The sequence below is a fragment of the Thamnophis sirtalis genome, unplaced genomic scaffold (genome assembly GCF_051295495.1).
Source record: "Thamnophis sirtalis isolate CommonGarterSnake01/CBP01778 unplaced genomic scaffold, rThaSir2_p1.2 scaffold_9, whole genome shotgun sequence".
NCBI classification, from domain to species: Eukaryota; Metazoa; Chordata; class Lepidosauria; order Squamata; family Natricidae; genus Thamnophis; species Thamnophis sirtalis.
The window spans coordinates 33,879,475-33,902,407 of NW_028261389.1; the positions used below are offsets into that span (position 1 = coordinate 33,879,475).

The 22,933-nt window shown below is 37.5% G+C and overlaps 1 protein-coding gene across 2 annotated transcripts; it reads left to right on the plus strand.

The window, feature by feature from the left end:
• The first annotated feature begins 8,932 nt into the window (after positions 1–8,932).
• LOC148044086 (uncharacterized) lies at positions 8,933–22,685 on the plus strand. 2 transcript variants are annotated; one of them, XM_087723273.1, is made up of 5 exons: positions 8,933–9,316; positions 14,182–14,238; positions 16,194–16,357; positions 19,524–19,653; positions 21,964–22,685. In XM_087723273.1, the coding sequence occupies exons 3-5, from the start codon at positions 16,231–16,233 to the stop codon at positions 22,169–22,171; spliced, it is 465 nt and encodes a 154-aa protein (XP_087579399.1). In that variant the 5' UTR covers positions 8,933–9,316; positions 14,182–14,238; positions 16,194–16,230; the 3' UTR covers positions 22,172–22,685. The 2 variants fall into 2 exon arrangements, with proteins under 2 accessions (XP_087579399.1, XP_087579400.1); XM_087723274.1 differs by lacking the exon at positions 14,182–14,238.
• Positions 22,686–22,933: the final 248 nt, after the last annotated feature.

Sequence of the window (22,933 nt, forward strand, 5' to 3'; positions counted from 1 at the left end):
ACAGCCGACGGTCTGCGTTTGTAATTAGCTTTGCGGGTGCATATATTTTACAACTGAGACCGCCTTAAGGTGATCAGCGTAAGGAATTTTGTTTTTCTAAGTGCCTGGATCATATGACATGATGCAAGGGATCCCCTTCAGCTTTTCCTAAAATGCTGGGTACCAGTTTTTTTAAAGGAGCCTTTCCGGCTAGGACACTAAAGAGATGAGCCAAACTTTGCTAATATTGGGACTTCTAGGAGATAATTAATATTCGGTTGGCGCATACTTTGACGCCAGGACTTCTCCTACTCCCCTCCCCCCATACACACCCACACACACCTCGGCAATTCTAATACAGTAAATCACATTTTTTCAATCAAAGGCTTTCCGTTTATATACTCCCTTCCTTCGAAGGAGACAGCTGCCAGGCATTGGAAGGGACGAGAGTCGACAAGTGTTTTGCTGTTTCTTTCACGTTCAGATTACTTTATCCCGCTGCTTTTCGACAGAAAAAGCCAGACCAAACAGAACGCTTCTGCCCTTGATATACTGGGACTACAGTTCCCATTTGGGGAGCCGTATTTTCATTGGGGGGGAGGGAGGGAGGAAGTTGGCTGGAAAGGTTACTTACGTTTCAAACGTTGGGGGGAGGGGGGCATTAGTAGGCGTCTTTAGAAGAAGCGCCTTTCAAGTTCTTTGGTCCCTAGCCAACAGTCGTTCAAGCATCTGAGAATGAAAATGAACTTTACGATCAAGATACTCCATTAGGGTTTCCGCTTACAGTACATCCAGGATCAGAATGTTTTTCTACCACTAGAACGCACGTTTCTTGTCCTTTCTAGGGAAATTAGGGGGCATCTCTTCTTGGCACCAACATTTTCGCTTCTGCAAATAGCACCATGAATATTTGTAGTCCCAGGTATATAAACATTAACGCCTCAATATTCAACACAGTTTTGATTTGCAGCCAAGATGGACTTTGGCTCCAGCTAAGAACAACTACAGCCTACAGAAGGAAGCTGACAGTGATCTGAAACAATCCATGGATGAGAGTATGTGTTATGCCACAGTCTTGACTTGGATAACAAAATATCTTTTCAAAGATGAATGACACTGTAATGCCATTTAAAAAGAAACTATAGTGCATGCAAGTTAGTGAATAGGTAAACATAAAATCATAGGGTTTCCTAGTCCAACCTGCTGCTCAAGGCAGGAAATCTTATATCATTCCTGTCAAATGGCTGTCCAATCTATTTTTGAAAACCTCCAGTGATGGAGCACTCAGTACCTTGGGAGGCAAGCTGTTCCATTGAACAGAATTTTTACCCTTATTTCTAGGTTAGATCTCTCTTTAACAGGTTTCTACCCATTACTTCTTGGATGGAAATATTGCATTATTATAAATAAGATCTATATTAACAGCTTGGCTGTCCTTGCAAATTCTTCTTCAGATGTTTTTTTAGCGCTCTGGAGAAATAGTACAATAGTGATTGATCTGACCTGCTCAAAAGGAACTTTCTTTTTCATAACGGTGTCAGGATAGAATAGGGATGGTGTCAACATAAGGGAGTTTGTGGTTAAAGCATGGTTGTAAGAGCTGTGTAGTCACTTGAGTGGATATCTAGATGGACTCAACCTCTGTTTCTATCATTGGCAGACATGGAGAGAGGCTCCAGCAGCTATTGGAGAGAACAACTGTTCTGTTCCCAGAACATTTGCTGCTCTGGCAGGACGGGGTTCATTTCTCTCTGCTGCAACTACTGCTTGGATAGCTTTTCATAGAGCCTCAGGGTTATGGATTAGCAAGCCCAGAATAACAACATTGAGGGGTTCCAGGATGGTTGGACACAATCAGATGGATCGGGAACCAAGAAAAACACCAAAGCCAGACAAGTTGATGTGGATCAGGCTGCCTGAGGAATTGGTGGCATAGTGATAGCGCAACAACATAACCAATCAGTAGTTCAGGGGAGTAGAAATGCTTAACACTAAGTGAGAACTCCACCAATCATCTCATGGAGATTAGCTGCATTTTGACTGCAGTGGAGCAGTGAACATCTTTGATTTGTGACAATAATGTGACAATAATGACTTGACTGCAATCGATATCTTTTGGGGAGCAGTGTTGTCCTGCTCAGCTGTAGGAGTAGTGAAGACCCAGGGAAGTGTTGCAGAAGACGTGGGGACCCAGGTGCTAAAAGTGATTGACAGCAGGAGAGCAATCAGACTGGTAGTTAAGTTGGAGGCTGGCCTGAGTTTTACAGCTTCCTTGGGGCCCATCATTTTGAGCAGCAACCAACTTGTCCCTGTGGCAGGGAGGCTGAAGAGGACAGGATCATATACCATCTTTGCTATCTTACGGCAATGTGTGTCCAAAGACCTTTATGCAGCATCAAAACAACCTAAACAAACCTGGAAGTTAATGAGGAAAGATTTTAGCTGTGGTTGGAGTCGATTATGTGGAATGGTGGCAAGAAAAGAGGAGTCTAAACTCCCTCCAGGAGGATTGGGGTGTGATAAGGTGAATGTTGTGATGGTGGGAAGCAGATTAGCAATAATTGAAAAAAAATTACTACCGGTTCTGTGGGCATAGCTTGGTGGGCATGCCATGGCTTGGTGGGCGTGGTTTGGTGGGCATGGCAGGGGAAGGATACTGTAAAATCTCCATTCCCTCCCCACTCCAGGGGAAGGTTACTGCAAAATCCCCATTTCCTCCCAATCAGCAGAGGCAGAGGGTAGATGGGGGCGGGGCCAGTCAGAGGTGGTATTTACCAGTTATCCGAACTATTCAAAATTTCCACTACCGGTTCTCCAGAACTGGTCAGAACCTGCTGAATACCACCTTTGCATTAATGTCCCAGTGGTGATTGGTCACTGTAAAAGTCAATATTACCATATTTAACTGCCCTTGTTAAAATGTACAGACTATTGTAAATTCTATTTCTAAATATATTTTTTATTTATTTGACTTGTATGCTGCCCATATCACCCAGAGGATGTTTATTTTTATAAGTGTTCCTAGATCTTTCTTTATGCAGAAGTATTAGTACCAAAATCCATGTATGGATTATTAACATATGATAGGACTTATTATGTCTGCACTTTAAAGTCATTTTTGAAAGACATGGGAATGATTTGTTTTGTAAACATTGATTCTAAATTAAACCATTGCTTTTTGATAGTTTCCTGGACTTTTTATTTTGTTGCAACAAAGATATGGAAATTTTCTCTGGCTTCACTGCCTCAGTATAGTGATAGCTCCCATGCAAAATCTAGAGTGTGTGAATATTATATGTCATTCTTCATAAATTATATCAATGAACAAAGCATAGAAAAGTCTGACATCAAAGGACTTTCCAACTTTTTATTTGCAAAAAATGGAGTAATTGTTTCCCATAGAGAATTCTGTTTAAAATAGTATCAATCCAATCTTGAGAAAGAACTTCTGCAGTCTGAAAATTTTGCCAACTGGCTAATGATTTGAAGATTCTGTCCCAAGACAAGATTCTTATGTTTAATTTAAGAACAGCTATGGATTTCTGGTACGTTGCCCAAGATACATTAGATAAAATGATGGCATAAATATATCCCAAATATAATCCTATTCATTCATTGAAAAAAAACATGCAGGTTAATGAAAAGTTATCTAAACATTGTTGCTAATTATTCTTTTCCATGTTTTTGGTCATGCCTCTAGCCAGTGCTATTTCAAAATACACATTTCTTAACAATGTTTTACATGGGTAAATGTTAGAAGCATAGAAATTGCTATTCAGTATGAAACCATCTGCCATCACAGCTTTATTAAGTGCTCCTTATCTTACTTGTTCAGGTTTTAAATATTTCCAGGAATTTTGGTTTGCTGAATGGTGATGAAGGAAACTGCAATGTGTTTGCCCTTCTGAAATGAAAACAACTGTAAGAAACCCATGTGATACAGATTATTGTTTGGACATTTCTTAAAACTATTTGTTTTTCTTGGTTTTTGTTTTGGCAGCAAGAATTGCTGTTTTCCATTAAGCAGGGGAACACATCTTGACAATCATGGCTTTGAAAGCTCCTCTTCTTACAAATCTGATAATATACATTACTTTTTTAATACTAGATCCTCTGGCTTGATAGTTGTGGCTCTTGCAGACTGCTTTGGAAGCCCACCATAGTATCCCTGTAACCTCATCCATCAGTTCAGTTTTGAGCAATTGGAAAGATTGATTGCATTGGGAACAGTCTCCAGAAAAATATGTACTTCCCAATAGCCAAACGTGTCTACAAATGGCAGTGTGAACTTAGCTGTCTGAAGCAAGATTGTTGATAAACCCAGGGAAATCATGTGGTTTTCCTCACAGAAATTCTGATCAAAGTTGTGTGGCTCTCATTCTGTCAAATGGTAGCCAGGAGCCCAGAAATATAAAGCAGATTGTTAGCATGAAAACAAAGGGTCCGAGTCTTCTCTATTCTATTCTTCCAGCATTTTGCTTAGAACAAGGTTTGCTTCTGGATATGTACATTGAATGGGTGTGATGTGTGCCCTTGACCCCGTGTCCCAGTCAAAAGGCAATCAGTCTGTATCAGTCTGACAAAAAACATTATTTCTTTCTTGCACCTGCACATTTTTAATTAAAAAGATTGTTTTTCTATTAGAACTGTTGGACTTCTAACCCCTGTGATTATTAGGGCCCATTACCTGGCATTCTTTGCTGGATTGTCTTGAAAGAAAGCTGTCAGGTGTAAAACATCAGGTCCACACATGAAGGTCCAATCAAACTGATTTATTGCTAATCATGCCTATGCACAAGAGTCTTCTCAACTAATGGTTAACACCTGCTCCATATAATTTGCTTATGGCTACATAGGAATTCTAGGCTGAGCCCTCTTTTAACTCTTCTCCCACGTTCTGCCCCGCCTTCTCCTTAAATGCATTTTCATTAAATTGAAAGAGCTTACAAAGCCATTTGAATGAAAGGGGAACATGGATATTTATCAGTTTGGCAGCTGATGTGACAAACTTGAATGCATAGTAATGCCCTGTGGTGTACTTACCTGCCCTGTTATATTCTCTAGATTCATGGGTAAGTTATTCTCTGATATTTTGAATAATTGTGTAGTAATTTATCTGAACAACATTTTTTTCCAGATATCCTTTATATTCAATTCAAGTCAGGATACAGCACCAACATGAAGACAAACAGTATACCAAGTTGGGAAAAGTGTTTTTTATATTGGACTATTAGAGGTATCATATTTCTATAAATAATGTGCAGATGGATCCTATAAAAGTTCATTCCATATTTACATGCAAACACCTAGAAAAGTTAAAGATCTCCAAAATGTTCTGTATATTACCATTTTTTAGAAGCGTCATTCCTGTTTAACAGAATGTGTAACTTTAACTAAGAATGCCAACTTAAATGTCTAATCAAAAGCAAAACACCTTTGACGACTGGAGTACATTTTCATCCAAACCATTATTCAGACATCCAGATCTCCATTTTTGTGCAAACTGATACACTGAACTTTACTCCTCGAGGCTTCAGTGGAAGGGGGAAAGGCCCTCTTACTTCACCTTACAAGGCCCTCTTCACCTTATTTTCCCCCCCGCGGAAGGGAATTATTATACCCTCATCAAAGATAATAAAGCAGCATATCAATAATAAGATGAAGGACGTTTTAACAAGAGCCAGCCATCTTGGGCAAGTGGAGACAGACCCCAAGAATCAGGAAAACGTGCGGAATGGATAGTCTCTCAATAGAAGATCAGGTAGGTGCTATTTCTATCCTGCTTCAATTTCTACATCACCTATAGTCCTAATTCATAAAATAAATTGGCAAATGTGCCATCATGCAAACCTGAATTAACATTTCCTGTCCATTTCCCTCTATCACAATCATGATATCTGAAAATTTTGCCAGCACCACCCCTCAAAGTGCATTCTAAAGAAGCTAAAGGCAGGAAGATCACCAATAGATAAATAAATAGATAAATAGGATGAGATTTACTTATCACAACAGCAAACCCATAATCAAAGCTTAGATGGAGACCTATACACTGATTTGCCGCCTCCTTCTGTACTGACAGACAACTGTTTCACAAAAGTCATTTATATGTCCCTCTTCCTCTCTGAGAAAATATATTGTAATATTGCCAAAACTCTAAAATAAGATGTCAGAGTGCTCAGATTGCATCTTTTGCTCAGAGTGCTCTGGTAGCCAGTGGTTGGAGCAGTTGTTCCTCATATTCAGCAATTTCTCCTCCCTGTCTAGTTTCAGAGACATGGAAGAAGAATACAAGGTGGAGTATTGGTTGTTTTTTTTTAATTCTGGGTGCAAGTAGAGGAGGAATGAATATTTAATTAAATGGAAGGGCTATCCCTCACAAGTACTACTACATGCATCATAATTGGCCTAACAATATCATATGAAATATCCATGCAAGCACCAACTCTATGAACTTTAGACTCACTAGACAATGAACACTTTGTTTCCTGCCACCTTAGTCTTTCTAGTTGGTGTTGCTTGGCAATAGGGGGTAGGCTGGGGTGGGAATTCTGAATTAATCTACTATATTTTTCGGAATATAAGACGCACCGGAGTATAAGACGCACAAAGGTTTTGAAGAGGCATTTTTTTTAAAGTAGGTAGATAGATAGAGGGATAGAGTGGGAGAGAAAGAGAGAGAGATACAGTAGGTAGGTAGGGAGAGAGAGAGAGTAGGTAGGTAGGTAGGTATGATAGAGATTTATTTATTTATTATTAAAATTTTGTATGCCGCCCACTCTCAAAGAGACTCAGGGCGGCTTACAATAAAAGGGAGGGGGGATAGATAAAAAAAATTAAACAACAGTTTAAAATTACACAACAGTCACAAACCTGAAGTGGGGCTGGACAACTCAACAGCCCCAGGCCTGCCGGAACAGCCAGGTCTTAGTCGCTTTGCGGAAGGCCGGAAGGGTAGTGAGGGTCCGGATCTCAATGGGGAGATAGAAGGAAATAGAAGAGAGATAGAGAAATACAGTAAGTAGGGAGGGAGAGAGAGCGGGTATAGGTAAGTAGGCAGGTAGAGGGATAGAGGGAGGTAAATAGAGAGAGAGAGAAATACAGTAGATACGTAGGGAGAGAGAGAGAATAGGTAGGTATGTAGGTAGATAAAGGGGGACAGAAAGAGAGAAATACAGTAGATAGGTAGGGAGAGAGAGAGAGTAGATAGTTAGGTAGATAGAGGGAGGGGGATATATATATTATTTATTTATCAGCACAAATAAAAACACAAATATATCAAAGGCAACAGTAAAAATATTGGGTTTCTGTCTGGATGGACTCTTGTGACGAGCCTAATGACAGAGAGTGGAAGTGTGACCTTCCTCCCACACTTGGGCATACCAGGGGTTGTGACTTTAAGTATATATATATATATATATATATATATATATATATATATATATATATATATATATATATATATATATATATATATATATATATATATATATATATATATATATATATAGTAGGTAGGCAGGAAGAGAGAGAGAGTAGGTATGTAGGTAGATATTCCAGGTGTATTTATCCATGTGCTGGAGGAGGAAATCGCTGACAATCTGCAGCACCTAAGACTTTGTTTTTGCTGGCACAGCACTTGATCAATGTAATTCTCATCAATCAGTTAAAGAGCTTTCCAAAAGGGAAAAAAAAGTTTTTGCACTCTGCAAACCTCCCCAAAACGGCCAGTTTTTCGCAAAAACAGGCCGTTTTTTTTTAAAAGGCATGAATAGCCTTGGGGGGGGGGGCTTGCAGAGTGCTCCTGGGGGGTGGGGGAGCAAAAATGAGCAGAAAATTGCCCATTTTTCGCAAAAGCGGGCCCGTTTTTTGTCAAAAAAATGCATGCATAGCCTTACTGAGGCTTATAGAGTGCTGCTGGGGACTGGGGGGCAAAAAATGGCCCTTTTTTGCTCATTTCTGCCCTCCCCAGCCCCCAGGAGCTCTCTGAAAGCCTCCTATAAGCTATGCAGGGCCATTTTGGTGAAGAAGGCGGGGCTTCGGGAGGCAAAAAATGCTGTATTTGATGTATAAAATGCACCTAGATTTTCAGCCTCTTTTTTGAGGGAAAAAGGTGCATTTTATACTCCAAAAAATACATAAGTTTTCTACCTTGGCCTACCTTGGCCTAACTTGGTCACCTTGGCCTACCATGATGAGCTGCTAGATCTGCCTCATGGCAAGCAAGAGTAATTCTGGTTGGGAAGGCAACATGTTTGACTCAGAGGAGTGAAGTGCCAAGACATTACAGAAAATAGATTGGAGCCCCGGAAAAATAAAGCATAAAAAGAAACTCAAAACTACTCCAGCTTGATTGGGTTAGATATAAGTTGAAGTAGGGAGGATATTTGACAGTTTTTCAAGATTCTGTGACAATACCTTAACAATATTAAAGAACATTTACAAGACTCCTAATAATTCCTTTTTTCTAAATTTGTCTACCTTGAAGGAGTGATATATAGGATTTATTCTACGGTACCTCTGAATTGTCAGTTCACTTTTGAAAGATGAATAAGAACACAGAAGTTCAGACACAAAAACTACTTCTTATCATGCCATATATTTCTTTGGAAGTTCTTTCATTGCAGTTTCACTGAACTCCATAATATTTAATCCTAAGTAAACATGTTTAGGATTGTGCTATTATGAAACTGTTGAGTAATTCTGGTTTTGTTTAGTTTGACAATCCAGGAACTTTGAGAGTAAGAGACTGCGTGACCAAAAAAAGAAAAAGCAAAAAACAGAAACACCCTTCTTTTCCTTATTTACTTTTACAAAAAAAAGTTTTGGCATAATATATCCCAAATGAGGTAATCAACGAAGAATTAATTTGACAAACAGCAGGATCATCCTGGGGAACAGATTCAGAGTTGGCTACAAACTTTGTCTTCCATAAAGGAAAACAACAGAGTAGTAAGAACTACTGTGGACAGCAAATGGGGTTATATCATCATTGAGGCTGCCAAATGATTGTGGGGCTATAACGGGAAGTAGAAAGATGAATCAGAAGATGCTGGACAGAAGTACCGTAGCTTTGAAAAAAGCCAGTTAATGATATTTTCAGTTCTCTGCTAGTCCTCTATACTGGGGAAGATACGTTTAGCTTGAATGGATAAATTGGGAGGCTGAGAAAGAAGAAATTGGACAAAACTCTGAACACAGTTTGGGGAAACATGTGGAATAAGAAGCACAATAGTACATAATAGGATACATCACTTACCAGCTGAACATAGAAGAGTGTCTGTGATAGAGAAGAAGAGGAAACAGAGACTTTTTGAGAGCATCGTCCTGTGAAATCCAGGTAAATTTTACATAGAATATATTTGCTTACCTAGCCAGGAATAAGGTAAATGTCCAATATTCAAGGGGTATTATGTGACCTGTGAATATTTCTATCAGTTCTCTGGATGAGTCTAGTTACCCAAATGTGAAAATGTATGTGCTTTTTTTTACAAATGAGGCAGTAGTTCAAGTGGTTAGAGAGAGGGCGGGGAGAGAACCTTTGAATAGATCTTCTGTACATAAATGTTTAGATTCTGGACATATATAAGTTATCTGTGTTATGAAATAACTATGCCTCTTTTGAAATATATCTGTATCAACAGTCATAAATTTTAACTCATTTCAATCATTTATTTATTCCTTCCAAAGCAACTTGTTGCTTAACAATATGTACTCAATAATATATAAGTTGTAGAAGCTATAAGCAGGGTTGAATTTCTCTGGATTTTATTGCTACTTTGTTTACCAAAATTTATTTTATTTATTTCACTTTAATTTATCTAATTTTCCCCTTTGTTTTCTTCATTTCATATAAAAAGATTCATTTTTCAAAATCTAAAAATAAAAACATTTATAATAAAGGCAGCTACCAATTAACATTCACGCTTAGGTAAATGTGCATAGGCCTATAGCCTAAGAAGCAATGAATATAGTAGGCAAACTAAAAGGCATAATTGTTGCCCGGTTAGAATAAACCCTTTGGGATGTCTAGTTGCTGATGCTGCCGGGAACGAAAGGAAAATTTGAAGCTGCAAAGACAGACTTAGACAGTAAGAATATGGAATGTACATGAAAAATCTCACACAATGATCCATGAAATAAATCAACTAGAGACTGAAATTTCAAAGTCACAGTTACACTATAACAATAAGAAGGATAATAGACTAAATCTATAAAAATCTATAAAAATAAACATTACTTTATAATTTGAAGGAAAATTGGTACCAAATGTTATATAAATGTTACACCACTCCATCAATGATATTTTAAATGGACAAATCTTACAATAATGAATGTTGGAAATGCCATAATACAGGAAGAACATTTTATCACATATAGTGGACATGTAAAAAAAAATTCAAAAGTATTGGAAAGACATACATGGTATAATGCAGAAAAATTTGGATTTTAAATTTGAAGTGAAACCACAATTGTTTTTATTAGGCATTAATCTCAGAAAAAATATCAATTTAATGATATGTTCATAGCAGTGAGAATAAACTGCTCAACTCTAGAAGAAAAACACAATCCAGAATGATCTGATTGGGAATTTAAACATGAAGAATATGCAGCAATGGGAAAACTAACAGGATACAGTACATGTACAACAGAAATCTAATTAAATTTAAGCAAGAATGGTTACCATACATGCAATATCTCATGCAGCATGGTAGACATAACCACCTACAGTAGTGGTTCCCAAACTTGGCAACTTTAAGCAGAGCTGGCTGGAGAATTCTGGGAGTTGAAGTCCACAAGTCTTAAAGTTGCCAAGTTTGGGAACCACTGACCTACAGTATGCCTTTTAAGGAGGCCTGAATGCTTACAAATGTTGCAAATTGGCAAATGTGTAAGATGGGGGAGGGGAAGAGAAATCAATAAAGTTTTTAAAATTATTATTACTTATTTTTGTATTACTCCCCCTCCCCCAATTTAGACCCAGGAACCTTTAATATCATCATTATCCAACTAAATGAACAGCAGCCATAAAATAATCACTTTTCTGCAGTGACAAATTGGCTGAAAATCCAGTGAAATAAAACAAAACATTTGCACTCCCTTTGTCATCTTTGCTTTTTCTATTTTTTTTTTCTTTTTATCTTGCTAACTGGAAACAGAACATAATTTTAGGGCAGTAAAAAAGATAAATAGCTATTATTGCCAATGGTACAGACAAATATAAATTGATTTGGTTACTGGATTTAAAAAAAAACGTTTTGTAAAAGTATACCTGAAAAGCCCATGTAAATCAGGGATAGCAACAGCTATTTTCAACAACTGAAATATTGAAAATTAGTTCCATCCCATTTTTGTATATTCTCTATATATTCAAGGTAAGTACACAGTTGTTTACCTTGGACAGTTACCCAACAGTTCCTCATACTGTCTCTAGAACAGGGGTCTCCAACCTTGGCAACTTTAAGACTTGCGGACTTCAACTTCCAGAGTTCCTCAGCCAGCTTCAACTCTGGGAGTCGACATCCACAAGTCTTAAAGTTGCCAAGGTTGGAAACCCCTGTTCTAGAACTTCCACTCCTCGCCAATATAGGAGCTTAAGATCTGAGAAGAGAGCTTGTTTGGCAGCCTGAATGGCTCTCTCTCACTCAAAGTCCGATTCATACATCTTGCAAGTCACTAAAATGTGAACTTCAGTTTTCAAGGGAATACCAACTACCATCTTTCTTCCCTGGCTCTTTAATTAATATTTTTAAATTATTATATGATTAGGACTTGAAAAAGATGCCATTGCAGAGGTCTGGAAGTAGGACTTTGTAACCACAATGAATCTAGTAGTTTTATTTTAAAGCGAATGGCAAGTAAGAGTTGTTTTAAAATTCCTTAGTCCTTCTAGTTCAGATGCTGGCAGTAATAAGAAACTGTATTATATTACTTGGAGACGGGGGGGCAACATTGCTTGGACAGCTCCATTTGAGTGGATTTCAGTATAAGAGAGTTGGAAGGGACCTTGGAGATCGTCTAGTTTAGTCCAAATCCCTACTCAAGTAGAAAGTCCTATAACATTTCAAACATTCTTTTCTTAAAATCTTCCAGTGTTGGAGCATCCAAAACTTTGGAAGGCAAGTTGTTCCATTGATTAATTGTTGTAAACTGTCAGAAAATTTCTCCTTAGTTCTAGGTTGCTTCTCTCCTTGATTAGTTTCCATCCATTGCTTCTTGTTCTGCCTTCAGCTGCCTTGGAGAATAGGTTGACTCCCTCTTCTTTGTGGCAACTCCTGAGATATTGGAACATTGCTATCATGTCTCCCCTATCCTTCTTTTCATTAAACTACACATAACAATTTCTGCACCTGTTATTCATATGCTTTAGCCTCCAATCCCCCAATCATCTTTGTTGTTATTCTCGGCACTCTTTCTAGAATCTCAACATCTTTTTTACATTGCAGTAACCCAAATCAGATGCAATATTCCAAATATGATCTTACCAAGGCATTATAAAGTGGTACTAACACTTCACATGATCTTGATTCTATCCCTATGTTAATGCAGCCTAGGACTGCATTAGCTTTTTTGGCAACTGCAGCACATTACTGATTCATATTTAAGTAATTGTTCACTATGATTCCAAGATCACTCTCGCAGTTACAGCTATTGAGTCACGTATTACCTATTCTATATCTCTGCATTTGGTTTTTGTTGCCTAAGCTTGGAACTTTACTTTTCTCACCACTGAGTTTCATGTTGTTAGATAGGACCCAGTGTTCAAGTCTGTCAAGATCCTTCTGTATCTTGAGCCCATCTTCTGGAGTGTTGGCTATTCATCTTGGTATGGTCTGCAAATTTGATGAGTTTCCCTTCTATTCTCTTGTCTAAATCATTAATGGAGATATTGAAAAGTACTGGGCCTAAGACAGAGCCTTAGGGTATCCCACTATGTATTTCCCTCCATGTAGATGCAGTTCTATTAAGGACTACACATTGAGTGTGGTTGGTCAACCAGTTATGAATCTACCTGGTGGTGATGCTATCTAACCCACATTTTTATATCTTATAAAGTAGAAGGTTGGGGTCTACTTTATCAAATATCTTACTGAAGTCCAGGTAAATTATATCCACAGCATTTCTCTGATCCACTAATTTTGTCACATTGTCAAAGAATGCAATAAGATTTGTCTGGCATGATCTGTTTTTGACAAACACTTATTGGCTTCTGATTATAACTTTCTTTCCAACCTCTAACTGCTATGTCTCTCTTTGTGATGTCATAAGTATAAGTATAATCTTTATTGTCATTGTACTTAAATACAACGAAAATTGGTTCATAGTCAACTATCTGGAGAGGACTATAAGAAGCTATTCTCAACAATAATTAATTGATTGTTCCAACACCTGTCTGAAAGACAAATACATTTTTTTTAAATCTTCAGTTTTAAATTATGAATAGTAAAGAAGGAAAACAGCATAGTAATCCAAATGCAACTACCTAACCAATTTATATTGATTAATTTGTAATATGCCATCATACCTATTACAAATTAATCAATATAAATTGAAAGTATATTGTTACAAAGAAATTGGGGAGGAAGATTGGTCTAACAATGCCCTGACAATATAATATGTGCAATTTTTAAAGGTACCTTTATAAGGTAAATACCTTATAGAGAATCTACAGTCAAGAAGATATTTCCAGATATGAGAGAGATTATTTCTGCCTTTTATATCCTCAATGGAGAAAGAGTTGAGATATTTTATCTCATAGGACTGAGTCAGTAAAGGGGTGGGAGTTGTTAGATTGCCTCCACTTTCATTTATTTGACCTATGAGATTTGTGCTACAATTTCAGCCTTTTGATATAATAAACTTTGATCTGTCTCTGCTGGGAGAAAATGATTGGGCATTTTCATTACCAATTTAATATAAAAAGGAATAGCAGTTTATTAGGAAAGGAGAAATTTCAATTATTAATCAGAATTGGCAGAGAAACTCACTAAGGATAATACTAGTGAAATATAGCACTGTTCAACAAATGGATTAAGAAAAATCTTTAGCAGCTTGTAGAAAATCAGTGAGGCTGTACATATTTCACATGAGAGAGAAGTTCACAAATCTTGCTGTGAAAAAATATTGGTGTATAACTCTTCCTGTACAAAGTTACCAACAATATCTTGGGGCAACTAGTAAGCCACTATGCAATTTTTATTTCAGAGATCATGGTACCTGCTTCCACTTAATCTGCCTAAAAGTCCAACATTAGGATCAAAGGTACATTGCATAGTTAAGCATTTGTCAATAATAAAATTTACAAAACTTTTTTTAACTCACTTCCTTCTTTCCTGCTAAAGGATGAGGAGAAGGAGATATGAGTGTTGATGGGGGAAATGTCATAATACTAGAAAGGTGTAACATCATTAATCTAAAAACTGTGAAACTTACACCATGCACTTGTGGGATGGGAAAGCATGAAATAAATTTTAATGTTCCATTGAGTATTAAATCTTCTTAAACTATAGCTGCACTCCCCAATTTGGAAAAATGCTCACCTTTGTTCATATTTGAGTCAATTCCCAATAATTCCTAAGGGTATTCAGAAGAGAGGCTATGATGATTTCTAGGTCATTAAGTAATGCAAATCATACTTAATTGGAAGGATAATTTAGGTTTTTCAAAGCTTACCATAAGTAATTGACACATGAATTCTACATGAAATATCTACTTTTCATTTCTCATATGAGAACTTAAGTTTATAATGATATAAATCTTGTTGAATTATTACTAGTAATCCTGAGAGTACTGGGGTTTCTTTTAATCCTCTGCAATTTAACAGAACTAACAGAATTACTGCAACTGCTTACTGGCTGCTAGAAGCCCTTGCTATAGCAATCATCAAATATCCATAATAATGCAAAATCAGTCACAGTTCAACCCATGGAACCTATATAAACACAGATGGCTATCCAGCTTTTTTGGCACTAAGACAGAAGTGGATTGCCATTGTCTTGGATGGTTTCCTAACTTCCCAATATAGCCTAAAGTCTGGGAATTTCTTTGTAATTCTTATTTAATTATAATCAGCTGCTCAGCTTTTTCAAGATGGCTAAGGCCGGCTGGGTGCTGCAACCTGTTGTGATCAGCTGTACCGAACACCCAGCTCAACAAAACTCAAGTGTGAGATGCAATAACGATCAGTAGCCATAATCACAGCCACAATTATGCTAATCCATTGGAGGAAAAACAAGAAAAGGTCATCTGGTATTTAGTGTTACAATATAGTTCATTGCTTCTGATCTTGAAAAGAATTGATTTCTTCCACAGCATAAGAGACAAGTTCATGATGCAAGTTCCATCTTTACACACTTGTGTGCATCATTGAGACATCAGTACAAAATGTCTATCCCAGACTGTGCCCATCAGTCTTTCTGTTGTGCTTGGTGACCCTGAAAGAGAGCAGGTTTTGGTGTAGATATGTCAGCTCTAAACTGAGAATGCTGGCTTTTAGCTTCCTTCTCTCAGAGTCTAGTCCTTGGCTCTCTGCAGTGAACCAGACAAGCAGGATAGGATTAGAGATGGGGTGGCACTTTGCCTTCTAATCCAAAAATTGTGTCAACCAAGAAGAAATAGGGAAGGGTTAACCTTCCCTTGCAATTGTATTAGTTCCTTATTAGGGTACAGATTGTTGTATTGGTTCCAAGGAAGTTAAGGAATGGGAAGACTTTCATACATCTTTCTTTAAAGCCTTATTTGTGAAAACTAACAGAACATATGGGGTCACTGTGTTACTAATATGCCAATCGTCTAATGACCTTTATCCAGTAAGTTCAAATTTCATTAAATTGGGCAAAATTATTTGGTTGGGAAAATTGCATCTGGCATCATATAGCAGGTTTTAAGGGAGTTTCATTCATTCTCTCCTTAGTGATCTCTACAACTTGCTATTTTTTTCAAAGATAAAAATTATCCAAAAATATAATTCCTCATGTGTTGAATATAATGTATAGCCTAGCAAGGACTTATATTGTGTTGTCCCAAAAGTGCTGAGTTTCTTGGATGAGAAGCAAAACATCTTCAAAGAAAAACCAGAAAGTCCAGTTGCCTCTTGAAAAAGCACTTTTGGGACAACCATGACCTGGATGACTGAGAATCTCCATAGAGATTTAATTTATATTCTGTTATTTCTGTTTCTTTGAATTAGCTTTCTTTTCTCTTTTCTTTTTTAAAAGAAATTCAGAATTGGATTATATTTTCTTGACCTAGAAGATGAAAGTTCTGACCAAGCCCTTCATAGGTGTTCTCCCACTTCTTCTCTTGTTCCACTCCCTGCCCAATAGCCTTTGTAAGAAGGAGTTTCTGGATCAGATTCAGGAGTGGGACTACAGAGACGGAGGTAAGTGATGCAATAAGGCAAGAAAACAGCAGTTGTGGAACATTGCATGAGTCACATTCTTGAGGGAGGAAGGCTATCTAAGTTTGCTTGTTTAACCCTCCAAAGAATTCATGAGTACAGATGGTTCTGCATTAATACAAATATGAATGTTTTTGTAAGGTACTGAATGATTTCTTTATTTTTACAATCTGAGTACAGAACACTAAACTACAAACAAATGCAAGATGAAGATATTGTCCATATATGTATGTCTGGTATTGTAACAATATAATACAAAGTAACAATATAACTTCTAGATTCAGTCAGTTTTCCAAATCACATAATCAGGTCTGATAAAACAGATAAATCAATTTGAATTTATCTGCCAATTTAATGACCTTTTCTTTCACACAGAAAGACTTTTCCCAGATCAGATCTTTTCAGATTGGATCAACTGAATTCAACAATCCAATTCAGAGATCCATCATTCTAGTGAGATTTAACCTGATTTGCACAACTCTAGAATTTAATATAAAGGTTGAGAAAAGAGCACATATCTTTCAAAATTCTCCATCAAATGCTGATGGAGAACTTTCTCCAAAGTTCTCCATGAGAAATAAGAAAACTCTAAAATTTCTTAATAGCATATCTCATGCTCATTAGACCACAATGAACATAGCATGCTCATTAGACCACAATGAAAAAATAATTTCATTATATTGTCCCTTAGAAATAAAGGAGAGCTGGCTGTAGATTCGGAAAAAACAATTAATGGAGGTTGATTTATTCAATCTCCCTTATCTACATCAGCAATCAACATTTCTACAAAACATGCCTTTGAAATAATCTGTGAATTACATTTTATCAAACTCAGGGGGTGGTTCCAAATATTCTTTTCTTTTCATCACTGTTTTCAAGCTGTATCATTATTGTATTCTCATACAATAATTACAATAGTTAATCCACTGCCCCTGCATTTTCCTCCCTGAAACGGTTGGGTTGTCTTTCCTCAAAGGACTGCCATTGCTTTTCTGAAATATCACATATCTCCAGTATCTCGCAACTGGACAAACAAAAGTATTACTCCAGTTTGTATTGTCAGTGCAGCTATTACTGGGATGTATTTTAGGTAAAATCTACCACATTCATTTAGTACAGCCCCACTGAATAGTTACCTCTCAGTAAAATACTAGATAAGTTTCCAGAGTTGGAGGTTCGGACATTCCTATCTATGCTTATACTTTTGAAAGTACCTAATCAGACTTTTATTCTTTTCATTTTTATTCTTTGAAATGTGTAAACTCATCTCCAACAATGAAGCATGGACAGTTCCCCAACCTTACTAAAAAGCTTAAACCCAGGAAGAGTTCTCTCCATAGAAACCCTATCTCAGTTGGCCAGCTTTTCCAATTTTTATGTAGACATTGAGATAGGAGTGCTAGAACATACTGGTGCACTAAAGATAAAAACCTCTAAGTGTTGGGAGAAAGCTAAAAAGAAACACTCATTTTTCTGTAGCTTTTGGTTCCCTTAACTTACCCTATCTCTATATGCATTCATAGTTCCCATCTTTCCAAAAATCAGACTAATAAAAATAAGTATAGAAAATTAGCACCACCTATCCAAATATAATTCAAGCACAACATTACACTAATTTTTAAACTGGAATTTAAAGTTAGCAAAAGAGAGTGCATATGAAGACAATATTGTAAAAATAAAGGTAGTGATATTTCAGAAGTACCGTATATACTCGAGTATAGGCCGACCCGAATATAAGCCGAGGCACCTAATTTTACCACAAAAAATTGGAAAAGTTATTGACTTGAGTATAAGCCTAGGGTGGGAAATGCAGCAGCTACCGGTAAATTTCAAAAATAAAAATAGATACCAATAATGTTTTTGAATATTTATTTCAAAGAAAAACAGTAAACTAGCGGTGTATTCAATGAAATACTTCATACACCTCATGATGCTGATGTCCCGCTGTGATGATGATGTCCCGCCTCCTATGACACACGGCACAGTGATTCCTATCATTGGATCACTGTACCAGAGGAGGTGGGACATTGCTATGTGGCTACTTGCCATAACAAGGAGGAGGTGGGACATCGTTGCAGAGCGGCAGGAGGGGGAGGAAGGGGAATCGTAAGACAGCCCTGCATTACATTAGAACGTGAGGAGGGGGGATGGTGTGGTGCGCGCTGCGCGGCAAACTGACACAGAGGGAGGGGAAACTCACAGGGGCACTGGGCCATTCACGAGTGTCACCCAGCGGCATGGCCCCGCCCCTTTTTCTCCTCCATTTCGGGCAAATTTTTCACTGACTCGAGTATAAGCCGAGGCGGCTTTTTTCAGCCCAAAAAGTGGGCTGAAAAACTAGGCTTATACTCGAGCATATACAGTAGTCAACATGCATTATTGTAATAAAAACATTAAACCTTATTAGGTTTCTAAATGATGGCAATAAAGCCTCAATCTGGGAACTTATTTTATGTGGTTTGTGTGGGGTTTTGGTGGGAGATGTGTACATCCTCAATGAAATCAAAGCCTAATGCAGGTTTGATGTATCTGTTACCTCTAGTTTCCTTCCAAAAATTGGCAGGAACTCTTCTTCCCAGAAGTGCAAACTAGACAATCTGCAGGAGTACAAAAGAGAAGTCGACAATGGATCAGCCACCCACATTTCTAAAAAGTCTTTAAAAAATTCTAAAGCTAATCTTAGAAAACTGAAAGCAATCTTGCTCTCATATGTATGAAGAAAATAGTTTAATGGAGTAGGTTTAGCATTCTCATTTAGCATTCTTCTTTTTCTCCCTGCCTCCCCTCGCAGTGAAGGGTCCTTGGTGCTCTCTGTGCTTTCTTGCAGATGTTTCATTGCCCAAACTAGGTAACATCATCAGTGATAGTTTGGGTAATGAAATGTCTGCAAGAAAACAAGCAAGCTCAGAGAGCACTAAGAACCCCTCATTTCAACCCTGAGCCATAAATATTCTTCTTTATTGGTACCCTCCCAATATTGGCCATAATCAGGACTTGAATAAAATGTACCTGTATCGCAGATTACACTATTCAAAGCTGTTCTTTAATTCACAAAAGTAGCTGTGTATTGATAGTTGATAAGAAAACTATTTTGTTTCCGAGTCTTTGTTTTTCCCTGCACGAAATCATGTCAATTTTGGTTTTTTAGCTGACAAGGTCAACATTCGAGGCATCAAGAGCATCACACACCTATTGGAGAAGTGGGGGAACAGCATCTTTTGGCAAATAAAGTTCTCTCTGTTGAGTCACCCTGACACCCTGCTGCCAGAACTGTCCAGGTAAGAATAAGAAAATGGCAGTTCATCATTCTGTATCATCTGTCCTTCTGTAGGAAAGACTAGATTAACATTGATGATGGGGAGATTGTGTGGCTCACATCTATTGCTGCTAAGCTACAGCTCCAGACTTTTCTTGCCATTGGCCACCCAAGGCTCTAAGAGGCTTAACAGTACATGAGAAATGGGGGTGGTGGTTCCACTTTCCTCTTGCTTGAGACATGTTTCACTTGTATGCACCTCCATGAAGACAAAATGAGTTTCAGCTATCAATTATCATGTCTTCTCCTGGAACCACAATACTCTGTCGTTAGCGTATGCATTTGTGTGTGTGTGTGTTCTAGAAATAAAAACAGCAAATATAATGGTATTATAGAAATATGTAATGTGTTTAGAATAATGTTGGCACCTTTAAGATTTGCCTACAAGAGAATAGGCACAAGCCTGAGCAGGACTGAAGAAGCAAGACAGTTCTTTTGATCTCATCAACTGATTTCTGAGTAAATGTGTGAAGGATCAGGCTGCATCTCTGATAGATAAATCTAAACAAGCTTAGATAGTGATGCTTCAGTTTAACAAATGAGTTAGACTTGTAAAGATCAAGAGATAAGTGATCCACCAGAAAGCAAGAAATTGCTGTTCATCATTCAAAAGTAGCAGGAGAAAACTGAGAAAAATAGAGAGAGTGGGGTGGGGTAGGTAGGATTGGGTGCAGGTTATACGGGAGAGGAGGAGGAGGACTGGTTCCCATTGACAACAAATACATTACTGCACTTACCTCTTTTTAAATAAGAAGGATGGAATTTTCAATATTAGAAAAGATGAGTGCTATTTGCTTATCTTCTGAAACATTTATGGTATCAGTTGTAAGCATGAAATGCTCCCCTGTGTAAAATATGCTCTTAAAGTAAATGCAAAGTGGTAGTTAAGTGTACAGGAGTCTCCAAAGGATTTTAAATGTCATGCTAAATACATAATAAAATGCCTTTCCTAATCCATTTTCCAAAGATTAAAGATATATTCAGCACGAGCCTCCCTCCCTCCATCCCTCCCTCCCTCCCTCTCTTTTTCTTTCATACAGCCATGCACACAGACACTTAATATATTATTACCTGGGCTGACTGAAATCAGTAGGCAGGCATTTATATAAACACAAACAGAATATACAGTAAAAAAATCCTTTATCAGACATTACTTCAGACAGATGAATTCAAGCAATTGTGATCCATAGAAAAATATCAACATAACCATTTCTCTTTGCGTGTTGTTTAAAATGAATATCAAATAAATAAAATATCATTAGTCTATGTAATAAGGATTGCTGAAATAACATAAATGAAGCACTTTTAACATTCAAATGATCCTCTATCAGTTATTATTAATCTTAGAATGCATATTTGTTTCAGATGACTAATACTGATCACATGAAGGAGAATGAGGTCTATTTTAACATCATGAGCTTCAAATCCTAACAATTTATACCAATATATGTATCTGCAGTTCATGACATATATCTGCAGTATTCAAATACTTTGTACTATTGGTATCTTAGACGTCTTTAATGCTGAATTTAAATTGTAGGCTACTTTGTAAAATGTCCTGGTCAGTGTCATACATAGTCATATAAACAATATTATTTAGGGATTTTATTTTCTGTCGGTGAATGTATCTTCTGCTTTGTATCAAAACATTTTTCAAACTAGCAAACAGCTGCATATTAACCTGTAACATTTTAAATAGTTGTCTATGTTATGCTTTTAAAGCAAGTTTAATGTACAATGTGCCCCATCTTTCAAAAGATTATTTTGCTTCCTCGGTGGTAAAATATATCTAAATCTGGTACAAATCAAAAGACCCGACCAGTGTAAGCTGGTTCCCTCAGAGGAAGTCGGGTTAACCCAACTAGCAAAAAACTTAGATTTTTTTTCTTGTCAAAAGCTAACTAGTTATCCAGAGCAGAGGTCTCCAACCTTGGCAACTTTAAGACTTGTAGACTTCAACTCCAAGAGTTCCACAGCCAGTTCTGCTTTGCTGGCTGAGGAATTCTGGGACTTGAAGTCCACAAGTCTTAAAGTTGCCAAGGATGGAGACCTCTGATCCAGAAGAATTGGATTACATCTCCCTGTCTAAATTGTCAGTGCCACATTGGCTAGGAATGGCAGAAATTTCAGTCCGCCATATCTGAAGAGTTCCAGGAAGGGAAAGACTTTGTTGATACTTTATCATAAACTGTGACATAGGCAACAGATTGCTATGGTTTCTGTTGAATACCAATCTGTACACCACCTCATGACACTTTTTTTTAATCTGCAGCCTCCGCCCTGCTTCAGAAGCCATTGATAATCTCCTGAAACAAGTGGCTTCAATAAAGTCAAGACTGGCAGAACTGAATGAGAGGCTTGGGATCATAGAAAGGGCTCTGTTTATTATCCGCTACAAGGCCAGAAGGAGTCAAAAGCTGACTAATCTCCAGCTGCAAAGACTACCTGAGAAGAGGACTCATGCATGGAGGCAAGCTTAGAGGGATTAATTTGTCTTTTATGAAGGAAGACGACTAGCAATTCCTGAGATTTTTAAGAAACCACACAATAAAAGCCTGGTTAAAAGGACATAACGCTAATTCACTGAAGATGCTTCTTCTCACAAGTGCTTTTTCAACTTGTGACTATTTGGAAAAATAATTCCTTCTTACTCTTCAACTGATGTTTTCAACCCTATTTCTAAATTCAGTGAAGCACCGTTTCTATAGAACACAAACAAACAAAAATCTCCAGTCTTTAGGCTGGTCCATGTAGCCCAGGAGTGTCAAACTTACGGCGTCATGGCAGTGTCACGTGATGTATCAGGACTTCCCCCCCCCTTTGCTAAACCAGACATGGGCGCGGCCAGCTCGTGACACATCCAGCCCACCGGCTGGGAGTTTGACAGCCCTGATGTAGCCCATGAAGTCTCAAGAAATCTCCTTTCCCACTGTGAGTTTTCAATCCATATAAGCTGTGTATTCAGATTTGAAATTTTGATGCATCAACATTCAATTCAATTTTGTATTTCAAAATTATTCATTTGATCTTGCTATGAGATTCAAATTTTAAAAAACAACCCTAAAAGCCAGCATTCTTTAGAAAAAGAATAGATGGTTGTTATGAGAAGAAGCAAAAAAAAAAGTCAGGAAAGTTTTGCAAGGGAATCAAATGATTGTGAAACTGATCTGCTGAACCTTGAGGAAGAATGATTGATTCTGTGGTTTTCTGGTTAAAGGAGTATACTTTTGTTTGTTGAATGT